This window comes from Cydia strobilella, chromosome 10, assembly GCF_947568885.1.
Source record: "Cydia strobilella chromosome 10, ilCydStro3.1, whole genome shotgun sequence".
Lineage (NCBI taxonomy): Eukaryota > Metazoa > Arthropoda > Insecta > Lepidoptera > Tortricidae > Cydia > Cydia strobilella.
The window spans coordinates 1,259,596-1,280,520 of record NC_086050.1 but is presented as its reverse complement, the minus strand read 5'-3'; the positions used below and the strand labels follow the sequence as shown (position 1 = coordinate 1,280,520).

At 37.1% G+C, this 20,925-nt stretch overlaps 2 protein-coding genes across 3 annotated transcripts in view; one reads left to right on the top strand and one right to left on the bottom strand.

Moving 5' to 3' along the window:
* LOC134744847 (regucalcin-like) overlaps positions 1-20,925 on the top strand; it is a 290,519-nt gene that overhangs the window by 153,879 nt on the left and 115,715 nt on the right. The gene's annotated exons all lie outside the window — the stretch shown is intronic.
* LOC134744841 (protein Aster-B-like) overlaps positions 1-20,925 on the bottom strand; it is a 48,649-nt gene that overhangs the window by 20,033 nt on the left and 7,691 nt on the right. Inside the window, exons 3-7 of one of the 2 annotated variants that reach the window (XM_063678762.1) lie at positions 14,332-14,404; positions 11,094-11,177; positions 7,580-7,724; positions 6,521-6,678; positions 5,267-5,419 (exon numbers count right to left, since the gene is read on the bottom strand). In XM_063678762.1, the coding sequence (XP_063534832.1) occupies positions 5,267-5,419; positions 6,521-6,678; positions 7,580-7,724; positions 11,094-11,177; positions 14,332-14,404 (613 nt within the window). The remainder of the gene's footprint in view (positions 1-5,266; positions 5,420-6,520; positions 6,679-7,579; positions 7,725-11,093; positions 11,178-14,331; positions 14,405-20,925) is intronic. The other variant, XM_063678763.1, reaches the window with a different exon arrangement.

Here is a 20,925-nt window from a genome sequence, read left to right as displayed (position 1 = left end):
ACAAGCTAACTTTGCCTCCAGGGTACGATTACCCAGGGCAGGGGGCGATCCCCAACGTGATATCAAATATTGGGGTAATTTTTACCAATATGGTATCCCCACGTTTATGACGTCATCTATGTCTATCCCTTACGGGCGCACGCGTATAGCTGGTCTATGTAATGCTAGGTCTATGGAATACTACAACTTAACCACTTAATATTGTCTTCGGTTACCAAGCGCTGGTGGCCTAGCGGTAAGAGCGTGCGACTTTCAATCCGGAGGTCGCGGGTTCAAACCCCCGGCTCGTACCAATGAGTTTTTCGAAACTTATGTACGGAATATCATTTGATATTTATACCAGTCGCTTTTCGGTGAAGGAAAACATCGTGAGGAAACCGGACTAATCCTAACAAGGCCTAGTTTTCCCCTCTGGGTTGGAAGGTCAGATGGCAATCGCTTTCGTAAAAACTAGTGCCGACGCCAATTCTTAGGATTAGTTGTCAAGCGGACCCGAGGCTCTCATGAGCCGTGGCAAAATGCCGGGATAACGCGAGGAAGATGATTGTCTTCGGTTACCGCGATAGATAATCATAAAATAAAACTATGAAAACGGATTATATCGCGTATATTGAATTTATAATACATCCCGACGTTTCGAACCCTTTAAGGGGCCCACTGACTATCAGTCCGCCTGACGATATCGGCCTGTCAAACTCCTCTCCTCTTCTGTCTGTTCGGAACTGTCAAATTTTTGTTCTAACTGACAGGCCGATATCGTCCGGCGGACTGATAGTCAGTGGGCCCCTTACAGCGTTCGTGGCTCGTGGTCAACGGGTGACTGAGGAAAAGCTACAAAGTGCAAAATTACTTACATACAAAAATAATGAACCACTTATTTCAGACGTTTCGACAGGTGGTTGGATTTTTGATCATGCTCCACAAAAACTTGTCTGAGTAACGTGTAGATTTTACGTACTTGCATTGAAACATGCGAATCGAATGCAATGTAAAACTTTAAAACACTGCATTAGATCGCGGGCAACCGGAGTTGATAATTACTGGTTTGTTAACACTAATTTACAAAGTACTAGTACTTGTACAGTTCCAGTGTTGTACAGTTGGTTAAAGTTAGAGTTGAAAAAACAGGGAAAATTTCAAAACGGCTCGTTTTTTTCAAGTTTCTTCCGAAAAAAACAATGTATTTTTCAATATACTTAATTAGGAATTTAAACAGGTAGGTTAAGGTTGCATGTCTAATGTGTTTGTTTATGGTTTATGGCATTGACACAGTCATCACTCATCAGTGGCATTGTGTGTGACGTATTTAATTTTTCTGAATAGAACTGGAAAATTTCTCGAAAAAAACATTTGATTTTTTCCGGAATTTTCATCCCTAGTTAAAGTGCGGGCAGAAAAAAACTAAACCTAAGTAATTCTTTGAGGACATGAAATTTCGTGAGTGATTTTCATTTACTTTTATAAAGGTAGAGAATATATTCAAGAATAATCTCAAATACAACTGACCAGAGTTGAATAAGTTTTTTTTTTTAATTTAGTACCTAGGTTGCGTTGGGATAAGATTGTACGGGTTTTTCATGCGGGTTAAGACGATAAGTCGAACATAATGCTTCGGCATACGGACGATTTTTTGTCTTACCCCTCATGAAAAACCCGTTCAATCTTACCCCAACGCACCTAACCTCATTATTAGATTTTAATTATAAAACTCCCATGACAATGAGAACATAACGCGGGTGTGAGTGACCCGTTTTATATGTTTAGTTTTTTTTAAATACCATGTCGGTGGCAAACAGGCATACGGCCCGCCTGATGGTAATACGTATCCGTAGTCTATGGACGCCTCCAACTCCAATAAATAAACAAACTATTGTTCTTAATATATAGATGGTGAGTGTATGCCAATTTTTAATATCTAAGTATTATTATACTGTATTGAATATTTTAATACCTAAGTATTAATACACTGTATTGAATAAAAATAACTATTTAATGATCTAAACAACTTCAATTCGTTTTAATATATTTCATATTTCATTTATTGCACAGTCATGATACATAAAATAAGGTGTTACAAATAAAGTAAGTAAATTCATGACACCCTGTTAGGGCACAACAACAATGTTTAACTTACTATCTAATACCTATTAAAACATTTCATTATAATATTATTTATTTAATATTTACGTTTCACGCCTCGTTTTTCTTTTGACGTTGATCTGAACATTTAACAGTAGTTTACTTGTATTTTTAGAACACTTGGCACGTTAACAAATAACTAATTATAACTCATTGATTAGTTACTGTTACTTCCAAGTATTCTTGTTTGTTTTATATTTATTGTTTTTTAACCTTTAGGTATTAAATAGGTATCTTGTTATGGTTATGCATTGAATAAAAGGAAAGTTAATTACAAATTTTTCATAAATTTGGAGTTTTTGAGATAAGTTTCCCACTTTATATTAGTAAAATGCCATGGATTTTTTCATATTTTTATTAGGTTTCTTTTTTTGATATTTCATAATAATTTGGTATGGAATTATTACTAAATGCTGATTCTAAAAGCCTATATTTCACTTATTAAACTAAATTTCACTGTATTTTGTATTAAAATCAAATTAAAAAAATCAAAAAGACCAAGATCGTGAACTGAAATATTCAATACACTTTTTTTACTTATAAGCTAGCCTCTGTAAAAATTGTAAGTATATCCACTTGAATTAATTTCTTATTTTTGATCCTAGGAGGTACCCCGAAACAAAAAACATATTTAAGCCTAGCATCGTTAGAAATCATTGTTACACTAAATTTATTCCTTATTTTTGATCTTAAAACACACATTTAAACATTTTTCGCTCACTCACTTTTTCCTCGCGTTTATACAGAAAACTTTTTGAACCAAACTTAAACAATATGAATACCGAACCGAACTGAACGCAGGAATGGCTGCGCAGGCGTCGCGCCTTTTCAATAATTCAGTACCTTACCTGTTGAACTGTGGAATAATCCCCGAAGATCATGTACATAATACCAAAGAGAATATATAATATAAAGGATTACTGTCATAGTAAATTTAGTAGTCACCGTATATTTCCTGCCATCTATCGACACACGATTAAAACTAAAAAAAATACTAAAAAGACGCCCTTCTTGGGCGAGTCCGACTCGCACTTGTCCGTGCGAGTCGGACTCGCCCAAGAAGGGCGTCTTTTTAGTATTTGTTGTTGCAGCGGCAACAGAAATACATCATCTGTGAAAATTTCAACTGTCTAGCTATCACGGTTCACGAGATACAGCCTGGTGACAGACGGACGGCAGAGTCTTAGTAATAGGGTCCCTTTTTTACCCTTTGAGTACGGAACCCTAAAAATGTAAATGTATAAAAATACGAAGAAAATGAGTATATATATATCCATATAAATGATTTTTTTATTTGTATTTATTATTTTTATATGATTTTCACCCATGTTTTTTCACTGATATATGTGTTAGAATTGTTAAATAACAAAAGAAACCGTCAACGCTCTCTAGCCGAGAATAGGCCAAATGTGTAGGCGCCATCTATCCGAGAATATTTTTTTCTTGATTTCCGAGGTTCATTTTTTTCCCTTAGACTTTATTCATCTTATACGAAGTTACATAGGTCTTTACTAATACCTACTCTAATGGTCCATTTCATTTCAAGTGGCTACACTCTTTTTTTTGTAAAATATGGGACGGCTAATTAGTGCTGTATTATCCAATATTATCGTCTTTAGTTACAGCAGACTGTTCTAAAATTGTTATAAGAACACGAGGTTATAAAAATGCACTTATAAGACGTAGTTAAATTTAATCTGTGATATTATGTCGTATTGCAATAAAAATCCTTTCGCAAGAAACTCAACTTTCGAAGAAAAAAGCTAAGTCAAAAAACCCTGGCCTCAAACGTAGACACTTTGCATGTGTAATGCCACTCACGTGAAAATGGAAAATTATAGTAATTTGAACTTTCTATGTAGTAGTTACATTCCATATTCCAATAACAAAGGCAATAGTCGCAAGCAGATGCGATACTGCTATTCAAATATGAAACGTAAAAGCATTTAATAAGGTTCAAACTCATTTAACTCTAGTAAGACGCACCTCGACATTTGAATTGTACGTAATATGGCTGGAGTGAGAGGGAGTCAAATGAATATGAGCCTTCTATACAGTAGTTAGATGTCATTTTTCAATAGCAGGGCCATGAATCGCAAGCGAGCGACGCGACACAGTGCTGCCCATGAAATATGGAACTTAACTGCTGTACTTAAAACTAAAATTCCTTTGACATGAGCACGTGTGCCCCATAATGCACATTATAGGTGCTCCGCGTATAATATCCACCTTGTTTTCGATACTTTATTATTTAGATCGTAGTATTTCATTGGAATGCGCATTTTAAACGCTCCGAGTGGCGTGGAAGAGAAATTTATTGATATTCATATCAAATGTTCAGTTGTGTCGACCAGGATAAACAAGAATGGTTAGTAAAAAGCAAAGAGGATATAATAAGATAGAGCGGTACTGTCATAGTAAATTTTGTAACCACTGTAAATTCACTGCCATCTATCGACATACTTTAAAACTAAAAATGAAGATTTATAAAAATACGTTAAAATGTATTTAAATATGGATAAATGATTTTTTTTATTTGCATTAAATATTTTTACATGATTTTGACCCATGTTCTGTCACTGATATGCGTTAAAATTATAAATAACAAACGAAACCGTCAACGCCCTCTATACGAGTGTAAGCCAAAACTAGTGGCGCCATCTGATCGAGAATCAAATTTTCGTGATTTTCGAGGCACGTTTTTTCCTTAGACTGTATCCATCTATTACGGAGTTATATCTATCTTTGGGTAAAGGCAATTCAGCGTCAACTATGAAAGTATAAGTGTTATTTTTGTAACTCAGTGACGCCTAAATTTGTCGCACATGTTTTAAATTTCTATCGGAATGGAACCATTTTTCATTGGTGCTTATCTTCTTATCTTTTATTAAGAGTAAGATGACGAATATCCAACATTGAGTTATAATAAAATAGCTATCAGTAGATCAGAATTTGCTATTTTAGATTTTTTTATTCAGAATCATAAGAACATTTCCGGATTGTCACGTTATAATAATTTTATTCCCATCTTGATTGACAAAGCTAAAACAATCCTAATTTTAAAAGTAACCTTAAACAAAAACTCTCTCCCATCTCTCTATCCCATAAAATAAATATGTTTGCTTACCCAATGCCATATCTCCTGGCTACTGACAGGCTGTCCCATGAGCGCGTTCTGCCAGATCCTGAACAGCATCAGATACGATTTGTCCCGGCCGGAGAATGATGTGAGGAAATTCTTCTCAGTTTCCGTGCAGATGAGTATCGCATTTGGTATCACCTGGGCAAATATAGATATTTATCCCAAAGACAGCTAACAATAATTACGACACAAAATAGGGGAAATCATACTTGGAACTCAATTGTAGTAATGATTCTGGTTAGGAAAAAAGTGGGAAAAAGAAGGTCAAAGCTTATGTCTCTTAACTTTGACGTTATCGAATTAAGTTTGTGTTCTGAAACTTGTATGACAAAGTGACAGATTTGGAAACAGCCCTTATAAAAATAATCTACATCTAGCGCGGCATTCGTAGACCATTTTGCTAAAGAGTCGTTAAGATGTGCAGCACGCGTATAGTGCGTAAGCTGTTCAAGAAAGGCGCACGAGGCATAAGTGAATTATTCGCAGCTAATGCGCTAAACATAGACGTCGGATGCGGAATAGATGGAGTGGATTTAGTAAAATTACATGAAAAGAAGAAAATCGATAAAAAGAATGACCATGCCCATTACAATATGGTGCCGTGACCAGGATATCACTAGTAATAATGCATGTTTGTTAGTCAATATGCACAGCACACATTTAAATTAAATATCTGATATAGATATACACGCAGCTTATTATAAGCAATTTTTTTCGGGAATAGTTATTTTCGATACAAGTGCGGAAAAGAGGAAATTCGAAAAGAGTGGCGATAAATTAAAACACGAGCGCAGGGAGTGTTTTAAATCGACACGAGTTGCGAATTACCTTTTCGCAAATGTATCGAACAACGTTTTACAGTACATATGGCCCTTTAAACTTTCGACAAATGCACGAAAAGTGCACTTTACGCACTAGTGCGAGAAAGTAGCACCATATGTACTGTAAACATCCTTTGAGACAGTGTGTAAAAAGTTCTTAAGTATTTTAAGTATTTAGAGGCATAAGAACTTCATATATTTTACCCAGAATGATATTTAGTCTTTATTTAGACCCTATTACTAAGACTCCACTGTCCGTCTGTCTGTCTGTATTTCATCGCGATAGCTAGACAGTTGAAATTTTCACAGATAATGTATTTCTGTTGCAACAAATACTAAAAGTAGGGAACCCTTGGTAGGCGAGGTTCTTTTTTGTAAAATCTACCTAGATACGTCGTATGTCGTAGAACAAACTTACTAGTGCTGTTCGCTCTTTAGTAATAGCAGTGACATCCTTCCATCGCAGTGATAAGCTGGTCTCCCACCCGAAGATGCTGGCGTGGAAACAGAGGTAGTTCTGCGACGCGTATAGACGACCGTGGACCAGGATGTCTTTCTGTAGGGCGCAGGAGTAGTCTGTGAAAAAAAAAACAATACATACATACATATTATAGGACATTCTTACACAGATTGACTAAGTCCCACAGTAAGCTCAAGAAGGCTCGTGTTGCGGGTACTCAGACAACGATATATGTAATACATAAATACATAGAAAACACCCATCTGTCTATCTGTGAATCAAGAATATCTGTGTTCATCACACAAATAAATGCCCTTACCGGGATTCTAACCCATCACCATCGGCTTCACAGGCAGGGTCGTAAGTTTAACACCCTGTTCCCAAACAAAAGTTAAAACGTTTGGCTTGATATTAACTGGTAAAAAATGCTTACTGGCATTGGATTTGGACTTTATTTTATATGTGGAGTTGAAGGAATTGCAGCTCTATTTCTTGATGCGCCCTTGGGAGGTACGTTAGCTGGTGGAGGACACCTAGTGTTACTTATTGTTATTGCTAGCAGAGAAGTTCAACGAACACGTAAAAATAACAACTCATAATAATAATAAATAATTACCAACAATAAGTCGTTCCTTATGAGTCGTTCTTTAAAGAGCCGCTTGAAGACTTCACACTTGCTCTTTTAGGTGGGGTAGAAGCTGTACCAGCTCTTCTTCTTGTTGCGACTTTCGGATGTGCGCTGCTCGACAGAGGACATCTAAAGTTTTCCTAGATAGCGAAAGGGAACATAAAAGTATGTTTCCTTGTTAATTACCAACAATAAGCCGCTCCTCATCGGGCAAATATTTAAAGAGCCGCTTGAAGTCTTTACACTTGCTCTTGTAGGTGGGGTAGAAGGAGCTGTATCAGCTCTTCTCCTTGGTGCGATCTTCGGATGTGCGCTGGTCGATAGAGGACACCTAAAGTTTTCCTAGATAGTAGATACCGAAAGTGAACATAATGGTACGCAATAATTACCAACAATAAGTCGCTCTTCATCAGGCAGATCTTTAAAGAGCCGCTTGAAGTCCTCACACTTGCTCTTGTAGGTCGGGTAGAAGGAGCTGTACCAGCTCTTCTTCTTGGTGCGACCTTCGGATGCGCGCTGGCCGGCGGAGGACACCTAAAGTTAAGAAGGATCAATGCGGGGTCGACCCTTTGAATACCACAGTCGATGACGCATTTTCAGATAAATAACCATGTTTTAAGTGTAGGTGTTAAATAAAAAAATATCCGTGAGATGGCAACATTTAAACTTAGTATTTTTCGAAACAAAATAATTACATTTCGTTCAATCAGTTCAATGTCTCGTTTCACACTATGCCTTTGATTGTTTAGGATTTTGATTACATATTTGAAAAAAATATGGGATGTCTCGAAAACTAAGGGTTTTCCGTGATTTAATATATAAATTTGTGTTAGGACTCATTTGACGATCAGCTGCACCAACCACAGTTAACAGACTGATCAACGTCACGCAGCAGAGATCTATATCACAGAATAAGTAATAGTATTATCATACAGAACGGCCACGCACCGCCCCGCCCCGACTCGAATTACCTCGCCCCGCGACAGAAATCTGGCGGACTTTTGGCGTACTCTCAGAACGATTTTTAAGCAACTTACTCACACTATGACGCATGACGCGTGTACAGACGTGCGTTCACACATAGAAACGCAAGTGATTTTTGATGTATAGCGTGTCCGCCCTGTGTCTATACAACTTCCCAAACAATAAAATTTTGCGAACGCTTTAGCGGTGACAGAAGGTTTGGTGCAACCGACCCTGAGTGTTCCCCTCCACGTAAAAGGCAAAAGATTTATTCGTTTTGAAGGGAAACCAGAAATTTTGTTATATGTACATTTAGCTATTATATTTAGTTAGTTCGTAGTGCCATGATTAGCTGGTCTGGGCCTTTAATAAAAAAAAAGTATCAAACTATTTTAAATTTTGAAAATGAAAATGCGCTTTTTAATTCGACTTTGGTATCCAAAGAGTCAGTGATAAAACTGTTTTTTGTTAGTCACAGTACAATACAAAACACTCAACGAAGATCATTGTCAACTTCTAAAAAAAACTCGACGTTATATATTATTGAGTGCTAGGGAATGTCATACTGTGCCTATAATATTTTTTCTAAATTCTACTACAGATAATTGTTTTCCATCGTATTATCACGGAAACATTGCTTTTTCAGTCAGTCTCGGTACAAAAAGTACTGAGGGTGACTGAAGCCGCATGATAAATACGAACGTTTCCGAGAAAATACGAAGGAAAACATTTATGCACTATCTGTAGACTTGGTATTTTACTCGATTGTTCATGTGTTAGAGAAGGACATCGCGATTCGCAGTCGAACATCGGTTTGTTGGTTAGTTAGAATTCTGTACGTAGTTATATTGTCTATACTGCAATTCTACTAACTAACAGCCTAGGTACCCCTATTAACTTAGTCACGAATGATGGATTCAATGTATCCAGGAACAACTCTGGAATCCCATGCGTTATGTAATACAACAAAGGTACACCCAGCAAAATGTAATTCTAATCTGAGCTAAAGTAAGGACGCTAACCACGAATAATTTCATATATTAACCTGCTTGTTCCTATCTCTACGCACGTAATTATATTTCTGTTCCGCTAGCACAGTGTCATTGACGGCCGCCATCATCGGCGGGACAGCTATATAATTATATATGCAAGTGCGATAGAGATAGGTACAGGCGGGTCGATGTACAAAATTATTCGTGATTAGCTGCCTTACTTTAGTATAACAGGTCGAATTGACAAATAGTTAAAAACGCTGTTCCTTACCGTCTCGTAACCTCGGAACTCAATGACCGCCGGCAGCGATACCGTCGAGTACTAAATATATCCCAATAATAATTAAAAAGTTTAAAATCTTTAAATCGATTGTTTTCGTATTAAACCTTCTAATTTTTGAAAGTCGGTTCCCTATTGTGTTGCAGAAAGTTTTTGACATAATGTTACTTGGTAGAAATATCGTTTAGCAGAAATGCTTTTGGCATACTGCTTTTCGCATAATATTACTTTGCTGAATTTCTTTTCGCATAATATTATTTGGCAGAAAACCAAACCTAACCCACTTAGAAAATTCTGCCAAATGAATATTATGCGAAATGACTATTATGGCAATGCGAAAGTATCATTCGACCAAAAGTTTTCTGCGATACGTGTTATGCGAAGTGTATTTCTGACAAACAATATTATGCCCGATAAGGGGAACCCTTGAAAGTCATATGAATATTGAAGCTACGCATAACCCAAAGTAAATAGACTGCTCAAATCATAATATTCCTTTTTACTTTGTAATATTGAGGGTAAAAGATCATAAGAGATGCTTATAATTATTGTATATGTTATCGTCGCTTTCTGTTATTTAAAAAAAGCGTACATTATGTATCAAATACTTTACTAGCTCAGCGGCATGCATGTTATACTCCTGGTTGCAAGTGTTCATATATGTCGGAATCGTGGGCGTATTTTACTATCGGCAGCGCATTAGAACGTTCAAGCGTGGATGACGAGGGCTTTCAATAAAATACGATATTCAACTCACAGTCTTTACTACACAAGACTGTTTACAAATCACAGCAAACGTTACATTTCTTATCCAAAGCAAACCAGTGGATTAGACCCAGGAACCGCCAACGTCGTCGTCTCCTCCCGTTCGTTCTCATCAGAAGATTGATTGACAGCATCACTTCAATTGTTTTGGATTCTATTGTTTAGGCAGCGCCGCAGCGCACTCTATGACGACTTGGTGGAACTGGGCGAACGCCACTCAGGTGTACTGTAACACCCTAGTTTGCTCTATTTGTCAAAGATTGCGTGATATGATGCCTATGAAAGGCGATAGATGGCACAATTCAGTCATTCTCCGACATATATAAATACTATACAATACATGCAACTGCTACCAGCTTGCCAGTTGACCGCTAATGAACAACAAGCTGTTCATAAAATAAAACTATGAAAACGGATTATATCGCGTATATTGAATCCGTCATCGTCACCATCCATCAGTCACCCGTTGACCATGAACGCTGTAAAGGGTTCGAAACGTCGGGATGTGTTATAAATTCAATATACACGATATAATCCGTTTTCATAGTCTTATTTCATAAATTTTCTCAAATGATTTTTACGTCTAAGACCCTAATCTGTTAAACAAAAGCCATTGTTTCTTTTATGCGAGCGGACGGCCATTGTGTGCCATTGTCTCTGAGCGCGTGCCATTGTGTCTAACAACGGCCGACCGCTCGCAGAAAAGAAACAATGGCTTGTGTTTACCAGATTAGCGTCTTAAACGTAAAAATCATTTGAGAAAATGCAGAATATAACTATCGCGGTAACCGAAGACAATATTAAGCTGTTCATATTTTATATTTCATTAAATTGCTTAAAAGCAAATCAAGTTATAAGATAGAGAGTGAGTAGGTATATTCCCATTGCAGTACATCTACCTACCCTCTGTTCGCTCCGTAGCGCAACGGCCGTTGGTAGGGAAAGCTCGCTGATACTGCCAAGAGACAACGAGTCGGGGGCTCCATCCTGAAATAAAGAGGGCATTATAAACTGATATAGATGTCATACATTAAAGAAAAAGTGACGAAGTCGTGAAGGTGAAGAGGCCATTATTATTTTCAATCTATTTGCTATATTTCGGCGGTACAAAGTAGAGTCAATCCATACTTGTGTTACCTCTTCACGCTTAAACCGCTGAACCGATTTAATTGAAATTTGGCATAGAGATAGTTTGAGTCCCGGAGATGGATATAGGACAGTTTTTATCCCGAAAATCATCCATTAAGAGGGTTAAAAGCGGGGTGGAATTGAGATAATTAATGAATTGCCTGATAATTTGTGTAAGCAATTTGTGTGCTCAAATTGAATGATTGCTATTACACTTTTGCCAGGCGCTACACTTACTCTAGCTGCTGTTACTGTTACTGATTCCACGCAGACGAAGTCGCGGGCAAAAGCTAGTGATAAAATAACGCAACCGTTGAGTTTGTGTTTTTTAGAATCGTCTTAATGAGTAGTAGAGATGACTTGAAAAAAAAGTACAATACAATAACTTAAATATCGTCTGTACACACTCGTCGAAAGCCTCTCGCCAAGTCTTGGCAAAAACACTGGTTGGGTATACAGTCGCCATCAGATATATCGGAGCGGCTAAGGCGCTCACAAATATCTGAACAGGCCTCTATTGTCTGGGCGTTAGAGTGCGTGCTCAGATATTGTGAACACCTTGGCCGCTCCGATATATCTGATGGCGACTGTACAACCGGCATTACAAAGGCATAGGGTGGTTGACACATGTTGAATTTTATAACTAAATCTAGTTAAAATAGATAAAAAAAGAGCAATTCATCACAATAAATTGAGAAAAAAATATGGGGCTAATAAATAAGTTTCAAAATTAAAGTTTTTTTAAACATCCAAAAAAATGGTACCATTTGATTACTTATATTTTACTAAAAATAATATACTAAAGCAACAATATACATAAACGCAATATTTCACCTACAAAATCGCGAGTTCCTTGTTTTCCATACATCGAAACGGCTTCATATTAATTTATTCATTCTAGGTAATATTTACATCGTGACATCACGATGTATTGCCATTTTGTTAGGAGCGTTTCGTCAGTAAAGTGTGGGGGCCAGACATTGGCCATCATTTGTGACTTTTGTATTGCTTTAAGACAATGGGTCCCATACAGACATTTGATCCTCAAAACAAACCTGATCAACAAAATTTATCAACTATCCTATTGGATAAAATCCTGTATCAAATTAGAATTATACAAATTACATAATTAATATTTTTTGCAAGTTAAATTAAATCATACTACAGTAATAACACTAATAACAGATTTCACGGACAGTAACTGTTGGCCTCGGCCTCTGAATTGCTAATAGAAGAGCGCTCATTATATTTACACGCAACAATTTTATTCACCAACATGAGCACGCATAACGATTATGAGAAATTAAGCCCTCAAGACACGGCGTCGTAACGTAAGAGAAGCGTAAGCGCTACGAGTACGTATATCGTCGCTATACTTACTCAACTTCATATCTGCAACAATCGTTTGATGGAAATGTCGCTTTTCTTTCATTCGGAATACGGGTGTTTTTGTCATCAAATGAGTGTTGCAGATACGAGATTGAGTAAGTATAGCGGCGATATGGTCAAACAGGTCCGCACACGAAGCGTTGTTGCAGCGAATCGTATGAGATTACGCTTCGTGTATGGTTTTATTTTAAAAGAAAACCGGCCAAGTGCGAGTCGGACTCGCGCACGAAGGGTTCCGTACCATTACGCAATAATCGGCACAAAAAACACGTTTGTTGTATGGGAGCCCCATTTAAATATTTATTTTATTCTGGTATTAGTATTTGTTGTTATACCGGCAACAGAAATACATCATCTGTGGAAATTTCAACTGTCTAGCTATCACGGTTCATGAGATACAGCCTGGTGACAGACGGACAGACAGCGGAGTCTTAGTAATAGGGTCCCGTTTTTACCCTTTGGGTACGGAACCCCAAAAAAAGAAACATTTATTTCGGACCACTATAAAATCCATACAAGGTTAGTTCGCAAGTACCTACACATTTGTCCCTGCAAGTACTTAAAACTATGTTAGTTACCTTAGCTTAGCTTAACACTAAAAACTACATTTCATATACAGTTTAGGAGCGATGCAGGTTCGACCAGTGCTGACCAGGTATTCGACCATGTACGTGCTCGTACCGCTCTCGTCCTACGCGCATATATTACGATACGCTTACGCTTTTCTTACGTTACGCCGTGTGCGGAGGGCCTTAGTGAGACATAACCTTCCTACTTGTCTTCCTTTTTGTTTCTTTAGTGGTTTAAGAAAACCGCATTACTTTTGTGTCAGTCATAAAACTTAATTTCTACTGGCTTGCTAATTTTCAGACGTGAAGCAGAACCAAAGTGGCACTGGCTTGCTGCCTACGAATTTTTTCTGACACACCGCCTCTGCTCTGGTGTTATACTAATGTAGTATTAATATAATATTAGTATAGTTTCTACGGCTACCATCAGTTTGGCACGGTGTCCGTTTCTTTCACAGATAATTGTTTCATAGAATGTAATGTTTCGCAGAATTTTCATTTCATAGAAACTATTTTTTTTTTCAAAAACCGTTAACTTTTTAAGTACTTACAGCTAAAAAGTTATTGTGTAGAACCCATTAGGTCTAACAGAAAAGTAGGTTAGGTTAGGTTGGAACTGAGACCCTTCGTGAAAAAATATGTTTTCTATAAAATGATAATTCTGCGAAACATTACAATCTATGAAACAATTTTCTGCAAAACTAGATAGGGACAACCGTTTGACACTGACACATACGCTAGCGTGTGCGTAACTTACTTTCTATGCATCTCGCTCGTACTCACATAATAGTGTGACTAGTGCATATTGACAGCTTCTAAGGCAGTCGTGGTAAGGCTACTAGTATCCCTTGTATCTGGTACGTGTACGCTATTATAGTTTGTCAAAGGACTGTCTCATCAAACATAGACAGACAGAATCACACTATCTTTGTCTTACACTAGTACTAGCACCCAAAAGAAAAGGATGAGTATAGATTTTTTTGTTCGTATTTACTGACAATTTGGTTTGACCAACTATAGGTACCCTTATAAATATGGGCAAGATGTGATTTTACCTTGTCATTTTCTATTAGCTGTTCAGCGTTGTCAGTGTTGCGTAAAGATGGCGATGGCGAACGTGACAGGTTTCTGAAAATAATAAATAAAATAATTGAATTATAATATATCATTTCAATAATCCGACATGCTATTATTATATTACACAGGGTGACCTTAGCCATTCCCTAGTTTCCCCTCTGGGTTGGAAGATCAGATGGCAGTCGCTTTCGTAAAAACTAGTGCCTACGCCAATTTTTGGGGTTAGTTGCCAAGCGGACCCCAGGCTCCCATTAGCCGTGGCAAAAATGCCGGGACAACGCGAGGAAGATGATTGAGGGTGACCTTAGCCATTGGACAAACCCTGAAAACCCACGTAGGGTTACTTCTCGGGAATGCTCTAACGTTAGTATTTTTTTAATAACAACAAAAGATAAAAAAATATTTATTCAAACAAAAGTTATTTCCAATAATCGACAACAAAAAGAAACATACTGTATTAATCATTTGCAGTGCTTTTGACAATTTGTTCGAAAATATGCGGCAATGATGACATTTGTCAAAAGTCAGAATCTTGTTAATGTCATAAATAAAAAAGATAATCAAAATAGGTTCATAGGTAATAAAAATGTGCCAAATCATTAATCGTATATTATTATCAAAGATAGATATAACTCCGTAATAGATGGATACAGTCTAAGGAAAAAACGTGCCTCGAAAATCACGAAAATTTGACTCTCGATCAGATGGCGCCACTAGTTTTGGCCTACACTCGTATAGAGGGCGTTGACTGTTTCGTTTGTTATTTATAATTTTAACGCATACCAGTGAAAGAACATGGGTCAAAATCATATAAAAATAATTAATGCAAATAAAAAAATAATTTATCCATATTTAAATACATTTTAACGTATTTTTTTAAATCTTCATTTTTAGTTTTAAAGTATGTCGATAGATGGCAGTGAATTTACAGTGGTTACAAAATTTACTATGACAGTACCGCTCTATCTTATTATATCCTCATTGATTATTATATATTTTATACAACATACGACGAACATAATGAATTAGGTAAAGCCGATAAGATACATAATCGGTATATCGACCGATAACATTAACCCTTAAATGCATATTGTTGCCAAATGTATACAAAGCATTGGACAGCTCACAGATTCAACAGAAAAAAGCTTAATAACTAAATAAAAACATTTTTTCCAGCCAAAAATAAAAAAATCATGCATTAAAGAGTTAAGTCAAAGATAGATATAACTCCGTAATAGATGGATACAGCCTAAGGAAAAAACGTGCCTCAAAAAATCACGAAAATTTGATTCTCGATCAGATGGCGCCACTAGTTTTGGCCTACTCTCGTATAGAGGGCGTTGACGGTTTCGTTTGTTATTTAAGTTTTTAAGTTTAACGCATATCAGTGAAAGAACATGGGTAAAAATCATAAAAATAATTAATGCAAATAAAAAAATCATTTATCCATATTTAAATACATTTTATCGTATTTTTATAAATCTTCATTTTTAGTTTTAAAGTATGTCGATAGATGGCAGTGAATTTACAGTGGTTACAAAATTTACTATGACAGTACCGCTCTATCTTATTATATCCTCATTGATTATTATATATTTTATACAACATACGACGAACATAATGAATTAGGTAAAGCCGATAAGATACATAATCGGTATATCGACCGATAACATTAACCCTTAAATGCATATTGTTGCCAAATGTATACAAAGCATTGGACAGCTCACAGATTCAACAGAAAAAAGCTTAATAACTAAATAAAAACATTTTTTCCAGCCAAAAATAAAAAAATCATGCATTAAAGAGTTAAGTCAAAGATAGATATAACTCCGTAATAGATGGATACAGTCTAAGGAAAAAACGTGCCTCAAAAAATCACGAAAATTTGATTCTCGATCAGATGGCGCCACTAGTTTTGGCCTACTCTCGTATAGAGGGCGTTGACGGTTTCGTTTGTTATTTAAGTTTTTAAGTTTAACGCATATCAGTGAAAGAACATGGGTAAAAATCATAAAAATAATTAATGCAAATAAAAAAATCATTTATCCATATTTAAATACATTTTATCGTATTTTTATAAATCTTCATTTTTAGTTTTAAAGTGTGTCGACAGATGGCAGTGAATTTACTGGGGTTACAAAACTTACTATGACAGTACCGCTCTAGTATAAGTTACTCTATGGTTAAGTGCATCGCTATGTTTACATTTACTATACAATGCGCTATTAACAGGGCTAGGATTATGGACAATACGTTTTTTTTTTTTTTTTTTAATATACATATTTAAAAGGAGCCTTTATCACTGAGACATGTCGGCTCCGTTGGGCCTCTACATTACAGTTTCAATAAGTGTTAGTATACATCAAAAAAACTGTACACGAATTTCGCAGTTTTAGACAGGGGTTCCGCCAATATCGTGTGAAAAACCCCAATGTCAGTTACTGCATAACCCCTAGCTTCAAATAGTTGCGCCCTCTTGTCTCGAGTCCGAACACATTCCATTAGGAAGTGCTGTACATCCTCGACAGAGTCGCAAATATCGCAGTTGGGCGACTCTGCTTTCCTCATCAGATGAGCAAACATATTCAATGGAATGTGACCGGACCGAAGCCTGTGAGCGCGTACAATTTTCGCCCGGTTCAAGTTAATAAATACGTTATTAAACTTAATAAATGGATTAAGCGTGTCAAACGAATGGTCATTTTACTCCCATTATTAGGAATAAATAAAGTCAACTGTTTGGGAGAGAACCACTGTTTTTTAAAGCAGACGACAATGTTTGGCATAGGAGGCGAAAAAATAACTTACTATGGGCCACTTGCGCGTCTCAGGGTTAGCGTTTCTTAAACCGTTTATACAGGGTTAAACTGTACGGTATAAACGGTTAACTCCGAGTCAGTTGGCTAACCCCAAACGCGCAAGTGGCCCTTACTGAAGCCGATAATTTAGCGCGCGTCGCCGTTTAGATACCTACTATAGGTATTACAATAGGGAATATTACGCGAAACTCTGCGTAGATGGCGCCACTACCACAATCCATCACAATCTGAGGGTCTACCGCTAAACAAGAAAATTGAATATTCGTTATCTAACCCCTCTATCACTCTTGCATATTCGAGCGATAAAGAGACAGATTCGATTTTTGCGTTTCCCGGTAGGCTGTTTGTAAACAAACCGCCTTGATGTATAAATGTCATATTTTATTATCTGTGAAAACTTGTCAAAAAACAGTTTAGGCACAGTATGTATAAGTTACTCTATGGTTTACGATAGGTGCTAGTGCCGCACTCTGGCGGCAAAACATCGCAGTAATATTTCCTATTGGCTGTACTCTTTAAAAAACACCCAAATTACACTTTGTTTTACCAAGGCAATGTCCATACCGAAGGCGCCGGCGCAGCACCGATGTCGTAACGTTATGTTTTGCAACGCTTTATCGCCCGATTTAGAAAGTCGATCATCTCAGCGGTAGCACCTAAATTGCAGTGTTTCATGAAATCTTTGCAGTCTTCCAATTTTTTTAAATGTTACATATACCTAAGCATAAAACTACGAACGTCTAAATTTGCATAGTAAATACAAAACAGATTACGTTCATACGAAAATTAAAAACTCGTCAACAGTTATATCATACGAAACTCTGAGCCGTAGCGTAATGATGATATTATTTACATTAAAATGTCAAAGGCGAGGCGATAATATTCCTAAGAGAAATGAATCTTACGTGTCTATATAATAGGGGATATTACTGCAATGTTCTGCCACCAGAGTGCAGCACTAGCCTTTTCAGTAAACCATAGAGTAACCAGGGACCGGCCCACTATCCCTTATCGGGGTTTTATAAGGGTATTGCATAAGGCTTAACTCACCATACCCTTTGCCAGACGAAACCCTTTGTTTTGGTTTTAAAAACCCTTATATAAAGCTATCACATTTGAGTAATCGGTAGCCCAAATACCCTTACAAAACCCTTATCATCCGCTCACCAACACCTTGCATATTGCTTATAAGGGTTAGCCTTATAAAGGGCTTCCCTTTTAGCATATAAGCGTGCTAATTTAAGTCGTCTACCTTGTTCATAAAACACACATTACTTCGAATCCGAGCGATCGTCGGCGGCGACGGCGGCGTTCTTTGACTAGGCACGTATTTTCTTTCCTTTTCATACACTACCGTAGATATATACTAATCATGTCTCTTTCACGCAAAGGGAAACCTTTATAAAAAGCGCTTAAAGATAAGGGTAACCCTTATTAAGAGCTAGCCTTATTTTTGGTTAGCTTTTCGGTAAGGGTTAGTCAAAGGTAAGGGTATGAATGGGCTTGCAGTTCAAAAGGGAAAGTTTTTCAATGTGTTAGCCGTGTTTAAGTGTCGCCCATTGAAAGGGTTTTATCGCGGAAAGGGTTGTCCGGTCCCTGAGAGTAACTTATACATACTGTACCTTTAACAGGTTTTTGACAAGTTTTCAGAGATAATAAAATGTAACATTGATGCATCAAGGCGGTTTGTTTTACAGAGGACCTACCGGGAAACGCGAATCCGAAATTTCGCTATCTGCCTCTTTACCGCTCGAATATGCAAGAGTAACAGAGATGTTAGATAACGAAATTTCGATTTTCTTGTGTCGCGATAGACCCTCAGATTGTGGTAGTGACGCCCCCTACGCAGAGTTTCGCGTAACGCGTAATATTCCCTATTAAAAGCTTATAGTTAGTTTCACCTGTCCCGTTGTCTGGGTGTCTGTCTGTATTGTAATCAAATATTGCAAGTTAAATTCGACCTACATCCCGGTTTCCGATGAAGCTGAAGATTTGCTGGGTGACAATGCAATATTATGATACCATCGAGCTGATCTGATGATGAAGACAGAAGGTAGCCATAGGAACTCTGTGATAAAACAACGCAACCTAATTGTGTTTGGGGTTGTTAGAATTGTCTCGATGAGTATTTAGTTGTCTGTGGAAAGAAAAGTACCGTTAGCAATAAAAGCTTGTATCAAAAAACAATTTTTTGACAAATAACTTATTTATTAGCTTAGGTTGAATGAATTATATGTAGATTACCTACCTACATTAAGAAAAAGCGGGTTCTCCTGATACAGGTATATATTTACTTACAAGGAAGACCCAAATACAATTGTTTTCAAACTGTATAATGTTTAACCTGATAAACTTTTAAATTTTTATTTATTTATCGTATCGTATTACGATAATCGTACGATCGAAGTGAAAACCTCGTACCGTGTACAATCTAACTACAGTCAAGGTCTAAAATATCGACCACAAAAAGGTCAACCATATCGTACAATTAGTTATTCTGTGCCATATCTATAAGTACAGGTACCCAAATTTATTGTCTAGGCAATAAGGCCGTGTACACATATTTGTGGCGTTTTGACCGTGTAGATACTTAAGACCAAGACCTTAAGATTTGCCGTGTAACTTGAGTTTCCGCATATAATTATAATTAATAAGCATCGAGCTCGGCCCGGCACAATGAAATATCTGTGTTATTGTTGTACGTCACGCCTCTACGAGTACGTCAGACAATGTAACACTCGCTACACATCATTACGATATATTACTATATTCTATATACCTATGTATTATATAACTGTAACCTCTTGAGGCTGTGTAGATTATTTTTATTTTTAGTACTGGCATTTCGGTTAAATCAAATCCCTATATGGCACTCGATACTCTTAAAGCATCATTTCGAGTCCATCGAATGGATGTCATTGTTGAACCGCACGCGTTACTCTTCAAACATTGTGACACATAACAATCACACGCATATCACCCGTCTTTTTCCAAAAACGACCTTAATCCAATTACATTAAGGTCTAAAACGAATACAAATATGTACAAATGGCGGCCCTTTGACACATAACCAGGGACCGGACAACCCTTTCCGCGATAAAACCCTTTCAATGGGCGACACTTAAACACGGCTAACACATTGAAAGACTTTCCCTTTCGAACTGCAAGCCCATTCATACCCTTACCTTTGACTAACCCTTACCGAAAAGCTAACCAAAAATAAGGCTAGCTCTTAATAAGGGTTACCCTTATCTTTAAGCGCTTTTTATAAAGGTTTCCCTTTGCGTGAAAGAGACAGGATTAGTATATATCTACGGTAGTGTATGAAAAGGAAAGAAAATACGTGCCTAGTCAAAGAACGCCGCCGTCGCCGCCGACGATCGCTCGGATTCGAAGTAATGTGTGCTTTATGAACAAGGTAGATGACTTAAATTTACACGCTTATATGCTAAAAGGGAAGCCCTTTATAAGGCTAACCCTTATAAGCAATATGCAAGGTGTTGGTGAGCGGATGATAAGGGTTTTGTAAGGGTATTTGGGCTACCGATTACTCAAATGTGGTAGCTTTATATAAGGGTTTTTAAAACCAAAACAAAGGGTTTCGTCTGGCAAAGGGTATGGTGAGTTAAGCCTTATGCAATACACTTATAAAACCCCGATAAGGGATAGCGGGCCGGTCCCTGCACATAACAAATGTCAATTTTGAACAATCACACGCGTATCACCCATCTTTTTCCAAAAAGAGACCTTGTC